This window comes from Anopheles aquasalis, chromosome 2 (genome assembly GCF_943734665.1).
Source record: "Anopheles aquasalis chromosome 2, idAnoAquaMG_Q_19, whole genome shotgun sequence".
NCBI lineage: Eukaryota > Metazoa > Arthropoda > Insecta > Diptera > Culicidae > Anopheles > Anopheles aquasalis.
Window position 1 is genome coordinate 76,865,647 of NC_064877.1, and position 15,000 is coordinate 76,880,646.

At 50.6% G+C, this 15,000-nt stretch overlaps 1 protein-coding gene across 1 annotated transcript in view; it reads left to right on the forward strand.

The window, feature by feature from the left end:
- Window positions 1–7,122: 7,122 nt before the first annotated feature.
- Window positions 7,123–15,000, forward strand: part of LOC126577172 (uncharacterized) — a 12,281-nt gene continuing 4,403 nt past the window's right edge. The window contains exons 1-4 of the mRNA XM_050238618.1: window positions 7,123–7,210; window positions 13,815–13,937; window positions 14,345–14,566; window positions 14,643–15,000. The exon at window positions 14,643–15,000 is cut by the window's right edge and continues 131 nt beyond it. Coding sequence (XP_050094575.1) covers window positions 7,123–7,210; window positions 13,815–13,937; window positions 14,345–14,566; window positions 14,643–15,000 — 791 coding nt within the window. The remainder of the gene's footprint in view (window positions 7,211–13,814; window positions 13,938–14,344; window positions 14,567–14,642) is intronic.

Below are 15,000 nucleotides of genomic sequence, written 5' to 3' on the forward strand. Positions count from 1 at the left end.
CATTAGCGCGCGCGCGCGAAAAGAAATTCTTTCATTCATTCTTCCGCTGTCCGTCCGCAAAACAATCTCGGCAAAAGGCAATTTACGGTGAAATGGCGCAAAAGAGGTAACTGTTTCATGGGCCTTTCATTTGCCGTTTTTTGAATTATGAATTCTGCTTATGCTACTCCTGGGGCTGACCGCAACAGCAGCAGCAGCAGCAGCACGCATCACGCGCTTTCTCTCCCCAACCGGGGGATTGTGCTTGGCCAATTGTTTGCAAACTGCGCCTAGTACGCGGAAGTGTTTTTGAGTACTTTCTTCCGTTCTATGCGCGGGATGCGATAATGGAGATGATGATGGAGAAATGCGAATGCAAAAAAAGGAAATGTGAGGAAAATCCCCTTTCCGTGAGGGTCATTGCGCGAACCAGCATCAGAACCCGGGGAGTAATGCAAACAATTTGAATCGTAAGGGTAAATATTGGATAATGTAAGCCGAGGGTGCGTTTGCAGTGCCAACACGGAAATGCTAATGATTTGTAATGATCGCGCTCAACGGGATTAGCCAGCTAGCCAGCCTCTCACACTGTCTGCTTCCACTGGTTGCACTTTTACTGGATTCTCCTAGAGGCCACGATAGAGAGCATTCCAAGCGAGCGTCCGCAGCAGCAGCAGCAGTATCATCATCATCATTACAGAATCATTTGAAACCGTGGTCGTGAAACGTTAATGATCCACGTGTGTGGGGCTGTTGGTCAACCGCGAGCCGAGAGCAAGCCGGTGCTTCATTAGAACGGCAGAAACAACTGTTAATCCTATGCAGTTCCTGGGACAGAAGGGTCACCACCCTTGGGGTTGATGAGATCACAGAGACAAAGCCACGGAGACCGGCGTGGGGTGTGAAAGAAAGTCCCTTCCGGACCTCGTGCCAGGGGGGTCTATCGCGATAACGGGCGCACTTTCTTCGTTATTGCCTCCACCAGACCAATCCATAAAACAACGATCAGCCTGAGAGAGTTTAATTAGGCGAGTGAAGGGGGAAACACATAATAGTTGTATGTGGATTTTAATGCTTGAGAGAGACACGAACCTCGATCATTTTCGGTTGATCTTGCTTAATTGTGACGAGAATTGTCTCGAGCTTTCGAGTGCGACGGTGTGACGGAATTTATGATGTGTGATATGCCCCCGAAAGGTGCATTCTGCAGCCGCAGAATGGATCGGAACCGACACGTGGTTGCGGTTTTTTCTCTCTCTCTCTCTCTTTGCGGTCCACTGCACGTAGCGCCACGACAGAAAAGAGGGACTCCGGGACAGTGAAGATGCGCACGTTTAATGTTCCGTCCGGTCTGTCCGGGTGTTGTGATTGCGGTGACCAGATATGGGCCGTTGGGTTGGCTTTGAGGAAGCCAAACATGCGCCATCCACCTAGCTGCTGTGATGCTGTAATCCAGCACCGGATCCACCGGATAGCAAAACCGTAAGCAGTGGACGGAAGAGTGGAACCATTTGCGGTTAGTGACCGCGGTGGTTCCGAGGAGCTAAGCAGAGCTACATAAACGGACTGACCTTTCGAAAAAGCGGGCGGAATGAAACCATATGTGATGCAATGCCAATGCCGCAGTCACCGGGGGTTCGTCACTTTTGATGAAGTCTTTTGATCTTCGCTCGGAGATTATCGCTTTCTGGGGTGTGATGTAATCGATTTTAATGAGTGAAGCAATAAAAATGGAATTGCATTTGATTGTTTGCTTATCACTTAACGGTGACCTTAGGTCCACCCTCTTCTCTTCCCCTTTCGGTTTGGCAAATCAATGTCAAAGATAAATATTTATTTTGGACGAAATTGAATTCGTCCGAATGAGAGAACATCAGGTGGTAGCCAACACTAAAGCTGACCAATTTACTGACCAAAGACCGAACCCAACCCTCTCTTATATCGCCTTCAGTCGCGCTTCCTTTCCATAATCCCATGCTTTACCCAGTTTTTGTTCTACTAAAAGAGTGTTTAATTTATGCCAAGCAATCAAAAACCGTAATGGAAGCTAATTGAAGCGAGCGCATTTACTACACTTTCTAGAGCCATATTTTTTCACCTTGTAAACGTTCGGTCAAAACTTCAGACGAACCAGAAAAGAAATGGAAAAGAAGAAACGGGGAGGAAGGAAGGAATAGCGTCCGCGATACCATTCGTAGAGCGATGCGCGCGTTGCGATTAGAGTTCGGCGAGAGAAGATAGAGCGCACGGTGCGGCGTCATGATTTCTGCCAAAACGAACTCTATCTTCTGGCCCCGGAGCCGGGAATTTGAGGTTAAACGTGAGAATCGTCGGCCTCGCTGGACTGCCGGACCGTCGGGGGGCCCCGATTTATTCGAGGGCAAAACAATAAACATTGCAAACAGTTCACAATCTCTACGATGCTGCTGCTGCGCAACTGTTGGTGGATAATTCCGTGGACCAATCGTGGAGGTGACCTGGACCGTTGTGAATGGCCTCGGCGACGCCACGACGACGCACACCTTTTTCCAGGCGCTCCCGAGATTCTAGTGACCCAGTTCCGGGGGCCGCCTTTCTGTTGGAAATGTATGGACGATAACCGAAAAGTGGCAACAGCAACGGCCACCAGTCCGAGGGCCGAGGTTCGAGAGTGGAGAAAACTAACATCATTTAACTCCTCCTCCGCCCCCGGGGGCCCCAAGCGGTTGGCTAGCATTCGATCTCTGGAGAAGAAGATGCGACTGTGGCACAAGATGCGCAGCGCCTTTTGGCCTCTCGGTCTCGGCCTCGGTGCAGTCTGTGTGGCGGACCGAAAATTATGAAACTACAAATCATCATTTATCAGCCAGCGGTGGCACAGGTGGGGGGAGGGGAAGAAAATTACCGATCCAACCAGCACGGGACCTCTCGAATGCTCGAAGCAGATCGCGCGGTGCACGGAGAGATCAGAAGCGAACGATCTGCGCCCGCTCGCCTGCGGGGTCTTAGCGGAACTTCATCTCTCGACAAAGGAAAACCATTTTCACACCCTTTCCGCTTGGCCAGGGTGGGGGAAGAGGAACCAGTAACAGCAACATGAACACCTCTTAGGGGGGAGTGATCGTATGTTAGACTTTGTATGGAGATTACGCTGGGCTAAGCTTCTAGTGACCGGAAAGCCGTCGGTCAAACCGTTTTACTTCGTCCACCGCTGGGTCACACTCTAAGCGAAGAAGTCTCGCACAATTATCGCGCGAATCGTGTGTCCAATTTTGGAGGTAGTTAAGCAAGTTTCGTTGTGTCAATTGAATCTTTTAGGAAGAATGCTTATCGCCATCCGCGATGAGGCATCTAATTTTGCATTATGATCGTAGTATTTGGGGCGGTAATTCGATGATTAGCGTGAAGGTTGAGTGACACATTAAGGACTAAATGACAATCCAGATGCCACGAGTAATCGCAGTAGGCCGATTTGAAGGAATTGTGGAGCACATAACCTCACTCTCATCGAGGAAATTGTTCTTGATTATTATCTAACTAAATGAATAGAAATTTTACGACATTATTGCGGTCTTTGTGTGTCATGCCAAATAATGACGCAAAAAAATCGATGCATAATCTGCTCCAGATAATCTGCTAGTCTAGCCGCAGGATTTAAAGATCTTGGTGGTCCGCATACAAATAATCTAACCGGAGGCCTAGGCCTGGCCATAACGCTACATAAAACAAACTTCGCAAAAATAGTTCATCGCCATTTTCTCTCCCCTCCCCACCCAAAAGAAACGCGCAAAACTGAATGACCGCGGCGAATATATGTATGGCCGACGATGGCATTTCCCCTAAGGCTAGTCCCCAAAAGTAGCACAACTACTTCTGGAACGCGACGGTTGTACCCGGCGGTCTGGTCTGGTCAACCATTTCCAGCGCCCATTGCCAGACCTCTCCCGCGACTTGCACGTGCTGCTGCTGGCATATTCTGGTGCGTGTACACAATATATAATGCAACCGTTTTGTGCTCCAGCGCCCCCTCCCACGACCACCGAATCGACGGAATTCACGACGGAATAGTCGCGTCCGGTATAACGGGTTTCCGGGTGCTGGTGGTGCTGGTAACGTTGTCGACCGTTTTCTCCGATTCTTCGCATTTGGTGGAACGATGCGAGGTGTTTTGGGTGCGTGACACGCGACCTCAGGCCTCACGCCTCCCGAAATCAATTGGATGTAATCGAACAGAACGATAAGAACGGCTGCGTTCGTCGCTATCGCGCTCGTTCAAGTCTTTCTGGCTTCTGTCTGGCGTGTGCACTCGATGAATTCACTCTCATCGCTGCGGGGACCAATTTCTCGCTTGAAAGCCTGCCTTGGTCTGGCATGTAAATGCAAAAAGTGCTTCCGATTAGATCCGGTAGATTGAGAGCAATCACGGCGTCGGTGTTTGCGTTGTCGTCGCTGTCGTCGTTATTGTGGTTCCCGGGGCGCCGGTCGATGAACTCGTGGGAAGCATAAATGCGACACCTGCGTGCACGGTCTAGGGCCGAAGAGTTCATTACCATCCGGCCATCCAGCCAGCGAGTAGAAGATGCGCACGATTGGCGAAACTGCTGGCTGGTTGACTCGCTTCAGCAGTCCTCTCGGTACTTCTTTTGTTCTTTTTCACCTTTGCTTGGTGCCTGGGGACCTGGAAACCACAAATTACGATCTCAGAATACCGGAGGAACGTTGGTTTCCACGCAAGAGACATGTTTTGGGAGTAGATGGTGCGTAAAAAGTGTTCCGAATCGGTTTCCGAATATTCGTGAATCCGAAACATAAATCTTTGACCAAAACAGACACAGATAGAGCAGAAAAAGGTAGTCGCATGACAGTTTCCGTGGATAATTCCCGGTGCGGACTTGAGTAAATTCATTCGTAACCGCTAATGCTCAAAGTGCGCGCTCGGTGTGAGCATCACGCACACCACTCTTTCGCTTGGACCATCTTCTCCGCAGTTCCGTTCTCAGAACGTGCCAGTCACCTGGATCCAGCGGACGAACCGAGTCACTGGCCTCCAAGCGAGTTGACTGTCTGGCTCCGAAGGTGCGGAGCTTGGTTCTTAATTCTCTCGGCATTATTAGCACGATCGGCAACAGTGACAAACATCTGCTAATTGGAATGGGTGCGCTCCCTGGGTGCCGCCATCGGTTGCGTCTTATCACACGCCACAGATCGGTACGCCCGGGGTGTCCGATTTCGTAATAATTCCCTTGTTGTTGTCGTGATGTTGGTGCGTTGGGTAACATTTTAATTTGCGCCTTTGGCCCCGGCACGGCTCCAAACCATGGCGCCAGACCCGTAATGATGAGATGGCATGGGATCGGAGAATATTGTTTTTCCCGGAACACAATTCCGTTCCGTCCGCTCCGAAGAACGTTGCCACGCTTAATCCAGCTTAATTCACGGGCGCTTGGTTCTGTTCGCATTTTCCTGGCTTTTCTTTTTGCAATTTCTCATCTTGAACTCCCCGCTCGGGAGATGACCTCTCGAGTTAGGTTAGGTGCCTGGAGTTGGTGTTCTCGTGTTACGCCAGAACACGCACCGGAGCAACACAGGAGGGGGAAAAAAAGGTTAATCGAATACCACCACCTCACGCCTGCCGGGACTGCCCCCGGGGGCCATTCTCCAATCGATCTCGTTTTTCCAGCTTCCCGGCGGGCTTTTCTCCCTCTTTCGGGGGGCCACGGGCTCATTTCCATACACCCACTCACGGTGCTGGGGCCTGTCTGGGAGATATTATTGTTTTCCCATTCCCTCCACGTGCTTGGTTTTCGGCGTCTAATGATAGTTTGATACCCTGATTATGTTTGTCTAACGGATTCTCGGACCCTCGATCTGACTTTGCCCCCCCAGGACGGAGGCCCTGGACACGCGATGCCGACAAGTGGCTCGCATGCCTGTTGCACTCCCCGAGGTCTCGAGATCAGGTCCATCGTTGTGTTTGTTGACTTTCGTTTTGGGAGAAGCTCTGGTGGGGCTCAGGTTCAGGTTTTTGGTTCATTCTGCTCCACCGCACCATTTCAGGTTCTTGCTTCTCCTGTCTCTTCTCTCTCTCTCTCTCCTCTCTCTCTCTTCCTTCGTCTCTCTGGCACAGCCCAAACGATCGCTTCCATCTCTTACCACGCTTGGAGCTGCTTACCTTTGGAGCATCTTCGCTTCACCGCTGGTGGCTCCCCATCATCGTGATCTCATACGCAGTTCAACCACATTCTCCACATCATTGGCTCTCTCTTCTGCTCTCTCTCTCCTCATTCACATAAGGAAGCGAGCGCGTGCTCTTCGTGCGTCGCGGCGCATCGCGGATTTCCACGAGAAAATCACGAGTTTTCTTACCATCGATCGCTGGCCGCTCGCGATCATTCCGTGGTGTGCTGCCGAACGGGGCGGTCCGCAAGTTGTCGTTCGCATCGTTCGCGTCGTGCGAGAAGTCGAAGAATCCATGAGAACGGTTTTCGGGTGTGAATCGATCGATCGATCCGGAGCTGGTGAGCAGTGAAATAATTTAAAGCAAAGAGCAGAGTTGTGGAAATTTGTGGGAGTGTAAGAGTGGAGTGCTGATTGCGACTGTTACCGGGGTTCGAGGAGGGAGGTTTGCTGATTTTAATTTGGGTTTTTCTTTTCTTGGCCGCGCTGGCAAGTCGCGAAGACGTGAAGAGCAGAAGTTACAAGGAGCGCACAAAACAAAACCGGCGTACAAGATGATTGATGATGATGAAGTTTGCTATCGACGTTCGTCCGTCAATGAGCCGCTACCACTGCGATCGGTTGTTGCTGCGATCTGTGCTGTGTCCTCCACCACCAGGCTGCTGCCATTCAACATTAACGCGTGATTGATTCGTGAGCCCCGAGTTCGAGAACCCAAAGAGTGCTGCTGCAGAATCAGATCAATTTGAACTGCGCCCGCCCGAAAATTAGCTCGAGATCAGTGCGCTGATTGTGTTCGCCAGCGAGGTGCTTTTAAGTGAGTTTTACTTGGCCCCAAAGAGTGTTTCCTGAGTGTGTGTTCGCTGTGTGAAATCAGTGGAGAACCTTCGTGGTGTGCTTGTGACTTCGAATTGCTTGTGACGAACAATAATGTGGCGAGTGAAAGGATCCACATCGGCGATAAGGGGACATCCATTCCTTCCAGGCATGTCGTTGCCGGTGGTGTTCTTAGTGCTGGCGGCGGCGTTGCTGGTGCAGTTCCCGTTGGCCGATGGCTATCGTTTGCAGCGCACTCGTAAGTACCGCCCCAGAGGAAAGACGGATAATGTTTCTCGCGTTTAATGGTTAGTGCGGGACTTTTTACGAGACGCGAGAGGCTGTTAACGCTTTTGAGAGATAAGTCGTTGAGTGGGGAAGATTCATTTGGTTGCATTTTAATTTTTATTCCCTCTTCCTCTCTCTCACCTTTGAGCACCGGTTCAAGGTGGCGCAACAAGTCCAAACATCTTGATGCTTTTTGCTGCAAAATTGTTGCCCAAAAGACGAGCACCTTAATTTTGGGACTTTAGACGGTGAATGGAGAACTGAGCTTTTTGGTTGCTTCTTGTTTCCGGTCCTCCTGAGATCTCAGCGGAAGCGTGAACTCATTCTTCACCCCACAAATCTAATCCTGATATGATCTGTTTCATGCGCTGCCCAGCTATTCTCTTCCCCGTCCAAAAATCCGCCCTCATTATACTTGCAAATGTCTTGCGGGTTGCTACGCGCAGAAAGAAGCATTCTTTTTCCTCCAAGTTGCTGCTGCTGCTGCTGCTGCCAACATGTCAAGGAAAATGCTCTTATTTATTGTGTCTCGACAGAGTTCCGCCCAAAACACTTCTTGCGAGAGCTTTTAATGATCCACCCGGGAGACTTCGAGCGATCGTCGGAGCGTATCAATCTCATCGTCAGATTTTGGGCGTCCAGGGCCGCGGAAATGGGAAAAGCTTGTCCAGCACGCCCACCCAACCCCCGGGTGGGTGGGATAATCGTGATTGTGCGGGGCGTTGAACAAATTTGTTCCCCTTGGCGTAACGCCGGCCGCTGGTGTTCGTTTTTGTTAATTTTTTTTATTCTTCTGTCAAGTTCGGTTTCGGAGGCTCTGGAGAGGTTTTTTTTTGGAGAGGTCAGAAGGCTTCTACTTCAGCTCGAGAACGCCCTCTCGAGAATGCAGCGAAGAATGATGAGTTGCGATGATGATCGCGATCCGCTGCCTCTCGATTGAGTTCGATTGCAAAAAAAAAAAAAACCAACAGCCTCTCGATCAACTGACCGTTGAAATAACAGCTTTTGATCGGCTCTTGAGGGCTCTCAGGTTTCGCTTTTCGTTGGCCAAACATTTGCTACCACACAAAAACGCACTCGAGACCACGGATCGACCGGTGGTGAAGCTGTGGATCGCAAAACACGAATGTGCTTTAAATGCGCAGAGAATCCCGTTGCTATTCTTATCGTGCTGCTCGTGTTGGCCCGACGATCGTTTTCGGCTGGTTTGCTGGCATGTTAATAATTGAATAACATGATCAATCCACGGGCGGAAGGCGGCATCGGCGTCTTATCGCGATGAATATGGTGAGCGGCGCGGACCTCGTGTTAATTGGAAGCCATGCCAATCCTCGGCCAATGTTGCTGCTGCTGCTGCTACTGCTACTGCTGGTGTTGTATGCTGCCAGCTTCCTAACTGCTTTGCTGGTGAGGAGATATAATTAAAAAAAGAAATGGGCTTGTGAACCATCGGCCCCCCCGTTCGCTTCGTGAGACCCGCTTAGCTCACTGATCGTTGATATGGACGCGCTTTTCGGACGGCGAATGATCGTTTTTCATTTTCGGATCGGGGGTGCGGGCTTTATTTTGCTAATGATATTTTTTCCAACATTTCACTTTGCGGTCCCCGTTAAGTGGGGCTGTGGAGCCAGGGCGCACCACCAGGGGACCGTTAGAATTATGTTAACAAGCTGCGGGATGGCTATTAAAGCGTCACTGGCGCAGGACCAACAAAACAGACGGATACACATGTGCCCGGTAGTTTAAGCACCGGGTTTGAAAAGCACTTTCATACTTACGGTTACCTCCCCGGGGGTAGAGAGAGAGAGAGAGGCCATCAAATGAGGCGATTCATTGGCCCCGGGAAAGCCACCGTGCAAAAAAAAAAAAAACCAGCTGTGAAATAATAAATAGTACCAACTTCCACCCCGATGCGACGCAACAGGAAACTGGATTAAACGATCGCGCGTATGTGTTATGAAGGAAAAGCAGAAAGGAGAGCAGTTTGCCTTCCGTCGACAGTTGTGTGTCCAGCTGTGTGGCCTAGTCCTCATTTTCCTCACAGGTTGTTTTTTGCACAACACCACAAACCCCGTTGGAGTTTGGCATTAATTGAATCCCATCCACAAGGACGTGATCCCGCTAAATGGAGTCCCCCACTTGCGATGATCGGAAGCTCCTCCGAAGCCGAAAAGATGTCTCGCGAGCGCGAAACAGGAACGTGTGGAATCGATTTTCATGGAATGGGTTGTGCGGGATGCACTTTGTATGATCCCACTGCGCGTCCGTCCGAAATAGGTCAGCGATTGCGCGTGTTCGTTTCCAGCGAGCGATTGGAATGTGGGATGGCAACTTGCACAACGTCGTCGTTGCGCTGCAGTGCTGCTGCCCGTTCTCCACCCTCCACTGTGGCATTGGATACTAATTTACAACCAGCTGGAATGCGTTTAGGGAGGGGGGGGGGGGGGCGGGTAAGGGCAAGAGAGCAAAAGTAGTTCCGAGAATTCACTTCGCTGAGGATCGCTGCGCAGCTTTTCATTTTCTGCGCGAATGCGATTAACCGTTTACCCATGGATGGCCTGGATCGAAAGAGAAGTTGGTCATGGCACGGCCCGGACCGTGGCCCTTTTCCGTGCAAATCTCCGGTTATGCAAACCCCGCCTGGGGCAGCGTGCCCTTCGCAGCTGGTTGCAGCGCTGGACGAAGAACTTCAACGATCGATCAAGGGAGGAAGAAGCGATCGTCATGTCGGTGGTGATTGTTTGTTAATCTCGCGTCGCGTCGCGTCGCGTCTCGAGGAAGACGGACGAACGGTGTTGTTATGCAAGGGCACTGTGTGTCGCAGAATGCAACCATAACTGGATCACCATTGTGCGAACCGGGGTGCGATGTAACTTATGCGCGTCTTGTGACATGAATTGTCGTACTGCGTCGAGGGCTGCGAGTACTTTTCATTTTCACATCGACCATCGAGCTCAGTCCGTTGCTCAGCACGGCCGAGGATCGATGGGGCCATTTGTACAGCTGAAACAACCCAGAGAGATAGCGGGCGGGTTGGTGTGGCGAGCGAGAAAAATGGAAAGGAAGACACAAATGTGTGTGACCTGCATTTTTTTGCGTCCTCTGGCTCTCTGTCTCTAGTAATAAGGGGAGGCCCGGTCGGTGAACAGAAAGTTCCCCTGGAATACTGGAGCACACCAGCAGTCGCGTCTGCTCGGTATCAGGTGGATAGTTAAAGTGTGCTACACGCATGCAAATTAGCCCGTACGCACGTCAAGTACGCGTTTCCCGTGAACTGAGTGTTTCGTTTTTTTTCCTTTCCTTTCCGCGGTCATCATTTCCCTGCGCTCCGGGATGGTAATGAGCGGCGCTATGGGTTCGCCGGGTTATTAGAGGATCGTCACTGTCGTCGATGCCATCATCTTCAGCGCCATCGCCGTCATTGAAAGACGACCAACGCCCCGCCAGCGTGTATCGCATTATCGTGTGCTAAATATGATACTTATGCTCACGCCCCCCTTTCAACGACCCTGGAGAGCGCCACATTCCAAGCGTAAGGGTGTGCTTGTACGCTCGAGTAGTGACACCCCTGAGGAGCCGGACCTCCTGTAATGGGGACGCAAGATTGTGGGAGAGGCCTCACGATTGCCGAAGGAAGGAAGGACGGAAACAGGTTCGCTGGATCATTATAGATTCATAAGATGGTCCTCGTATGCTCGTTGTGTCTCTTCCCTCGATGCAGTTTGGTGCATCAAGAGGCACAGATCTCGGGTGCTCTGGCCTCTGGACACTCTTTTGAAAAGCCAATAGACCATTCTGCAGACCGCCCCCGAGAGGTCGGGGCACATAAATTCGAATGCGCTGCACTGCACTGCGCTAATGCAAACCTACAGCCAAGGGGCATCCTGTGAAGTAATCTTGAACTCCCCAAGAAGAGATGCTCCTGCTCCAAGAAGCTCCACCAACCCTGCGAACATGAAGTGGATTGTTTATGTACCGAGAACGGGCTCTCGAATGTAAAGAACATTTTGCTACAAGTTGTTGTGTCACGGGCCACAACATGGCTTTTCCCCAACGGTAGAACGGTGGCCATCGCGAAATGGCCAACCATGTAGCCGTTGAAATATGGATAAGGCTTTTGGGGGGCGGTTTGAGGAACTATTCGCATTTCAATTAACGGAGCTCTGGAGTGTAACAGCAATCAGCGCACTAAAAAAAAACCGGCTGCCTAGTCTAGTAGCCTGGCTTGAATGTTAACAATGTTGACCGAATGAGACTGAGGGTTTGGTCAGCACGTGACAGAATGCTGGAGTGTGGCGGAAACAACTCTTTAGTGGTCCGTGGTCCCCCCTGTTTTTTTTTCATTTCCAAAAATGTATGTCAATTCCCCTTCCCTTTCGGGCTTTCCTTCCTCGGTCGCAAGCGTAAGCGTTCGCTTCCGAAAACCATCAATTACGCCACACGCGCATTTGACACACGCGGTCAATTCCGGACCGCGAGACCCGCCGGAATGAATTGAATGGAAATCAGCATAACATTGCCGCCTCCTTCCTGCCTTCCAGCGGTGCGATCCGATTAGCGACGGAAGTCAAACACACAGCAAACAGTCCGCCTGGTCCGGGATCCTCTAAATACCCGGGGTCCCCAAACGTGCATTGCCTCCTTCGCTCGGTTCCAATACATTGTGTTACTCGTGACCCACTAGAGGAGATTGCCTATTTAGCAGCGGCACCATCCGCGGCGAATTGATTCCTTGGCTCGGTTCGGCTCGCGCGGAGGCGTCTCAGTTCGAGAGGGAACGTCTTTTCACTTGGCAGATTCTGACAAGCCGCCCCTGGAGGAGGCCCGTGAATGGGCTTTACGGTTAAGCAAACAGTGTGGCCGGGCTGGCCGGGACACTTGCAGCCCCGCAGGAAAGTGAAGTGAAGCAGAAGGAGAAACCGATCGCGCAAAGAGGCACGTCTCGCGAAAGAAAAGAAAAAAAACCTACGGGAACGCCTTCTCTGCCTCGGCAATTTGCTGCAAAAGGGAGAAGAGGTGTGTACGGTGTGTGGACTGTGTGTTTGAGCTGAGGGGACTGGGACTCTCGTGAAACTAGGACACCAGGGCGATGAGTGGGCAAATTAGTAATGTTGTGGCTTGGCAGACCGCGCAACTGGCTGTCAATGTCAGAGTGTCGTGCAAAATATAGGTTAGCTTTAAAGCTTGACACACACGACTGATCTGTGAACTCGCACGCGCAGATCATGGCAGCGAGATCATAACCGATCGAGGGTGAAGCAACCGGTGCTGAGATAGAACCCCGTAACCCCACGAGCGCGCGATCGATCCCGATAGTTCGATGAACCTGTTCAACTCGTGACGTAAACCTCGCCGTTCATCGACGATGCCCGCGGCCACGGGGCCTTGATCGTGGACTACTTTCATTACAGCAGGGGCGCTTGGTTTGGCTTTGACCTACCAACCGACCAACCAATGACCAACCTCGGCGTGATGCGGTCAATCACGTACGCCGCAATCTGCATCTCATCAAAAAGAGCTGCGTACCGCACCGATTCCGTCTGTTGTGCTGTTCTCAGCGCGCGCGCGCGCGCGTGTGGAGCGGCCTTTTTGGAAAGCGGTTTCTCAAATGGTTTTTGATTATTTTTTAATGCATCGTGAAGCGATCGAGCGATCGATCGATGGCTGCTGGCTGTGGCTGCTGCGATAAAAGGCAACACAGGAAAAGCCGAAGAAAAAGACGTGTGGTGGTCGATAAACGTTCGATCGATCGCTCGGTCGATTGAATCGGAATTGAGGGGGAAAAGACTTTCTACAGATCGGCCCGGAGAGTACCCGGAAAAGATTCCATTCCAGGGGAGATTTTTTTTTGGGAGGCTTTTCTTCGCACAAACATCACTCGACGCTGCTTTGCCTTCTCTACTGTGCAGCAAAGCTTCTTTGAATACCGACAGCGTCTTAATCTTTATCTTTTCAAAGGGTTTTCAAAGGGGAGATGACAGGAGAAGAAGAATAGAAACGACTTATGGCGAGCTGATGGCGTGATGGACAAAAAATGCGCTACAGACAATCCCGGCGGGAGCGGGAAATGTGTCACCAAGCCGCAGTGACGCTTGCATGATGGTGATCTCAGTCGGGGTTTCTTCTTCCTTTTTTTTTCTCTCCCACTCGGTTAGAATGGTTGAGTTTTTTTTCGGGCTGGAATTTTGTCACCTGCGGTGTATGTGTTGGCACCGTCGATGGGGTCTCACACAGCTGGGTGTCAATAACCGGGTGACAAGCGTTCTAGCGGTTCTTATTTTCTATTCGCGACGAGGAACAGGTTTGCGGGCATCTTAATCTTTTTAGCGGCGCAGTGATCCTCCTGCCCGATGCTGAGCAGCGATAATGCTGGGGACAATTTATGAGCGTGTCGATGACACTTAATGGAACGTAAAATTAGCGAAGGGGTGCCGTAACGATCGAGCGCGGATCGTGCGGATGGTTGTTTTTTGGGGATGTTCTCGTGATTATTAGCGAGTGACAACATGGCGCAGACGGAAACGGTAGATCGGATTTTGAGTTTACAGTTTTTTCTTTTCTTTCTTGTCTCCTAGAATCCAGTTGCTATTATAATGGAACACACTTCATGGAAGGATCGATTGTGCCGACGAAAGAGCCCTGCCTGATGTGCAAATGTTCCGACAAAACTCTAATCTGTGCGCTGAAAGTTTGCCCTGGTGAGTACTTCCTTCTTGTTTTAATTTATAATTTAATCAGAAGTTTAATAATACCCAAGGATCAAGTGCTTATACGAAAATGTGTAAACAATTTTGAGAACAGGTCTGTGTTCAATCGAAGCTTGATGCGAAAATTGTAGGCATTTTCAAGGAACATTAATATACTTTGTATCAATAGTATGTAGTAGTATGTATGGCATTAATATTTGGAAATTTTGTTGAGCCTTTTGAGAACCAGCAAGGAAAGAAGCGTGATTACTTTTGCAAAGCCGCTGATTCAAACTAAACAGCAAGCAAAAGATTTCATGTTAACCCGATTCAATCTTCAGTCTACGTCTAGGCGCACTCAGCGTTGCATACATACAGGCGTTTAACAAGTTCAAATCCGCTTCAAATCCGTCTCGCAGAACAACCTATACCTCCGCCACGTGGTTGCATTCTGGTACACAAAAGTGGATCCTGCTGCCCGTACCTTCAGTGTTCGAAGCTCAACCTGGCAGTGAAGAACAATGGTGACCGGAAGAAGATGCACTTCTTGGATTACTACGAAAAAGCGGCCCAGGAGCGGCTGGAAAACCCCAACTCCGTCCTACGGCGGTCGGATGACGACGAGGTGGAAGATAATGGAGGTGCGTTTGGGAAGATGTGGGTCATCCGCTCAAATGAGCTGTGCTAACATTTGATTTTCCCACTCAAAAAATCTAGCCTGTATTGTGAACGGAACCGTGTACAAATCAGGATCGGCCATGGTAAGCTCGTCGCTTTGCTCGTACTGTTACTGCATCAATGGGCGGCAGAAGTGTGTCAAGCCAAAGTGTGCCCTACCCAGTCAAAAGTGTGCCCCGGTGTACGTGGACTCTACCTGTTGCCCGATTCGGTACGATTGCACGGGTAAGACGCCGGTAAAGAACAACGCCCTCGAATCGTCGACCGCTTCTCCAAATCATGTTCGGCGGATCAACAACAAACACTATCAGCGTATGGCGGACCGAAGAGGCTATCGTAGCAACGGCTGTACGTACGACGGTCACTCGTATCCGGAGGGCGAGAAGATCAAATCGGA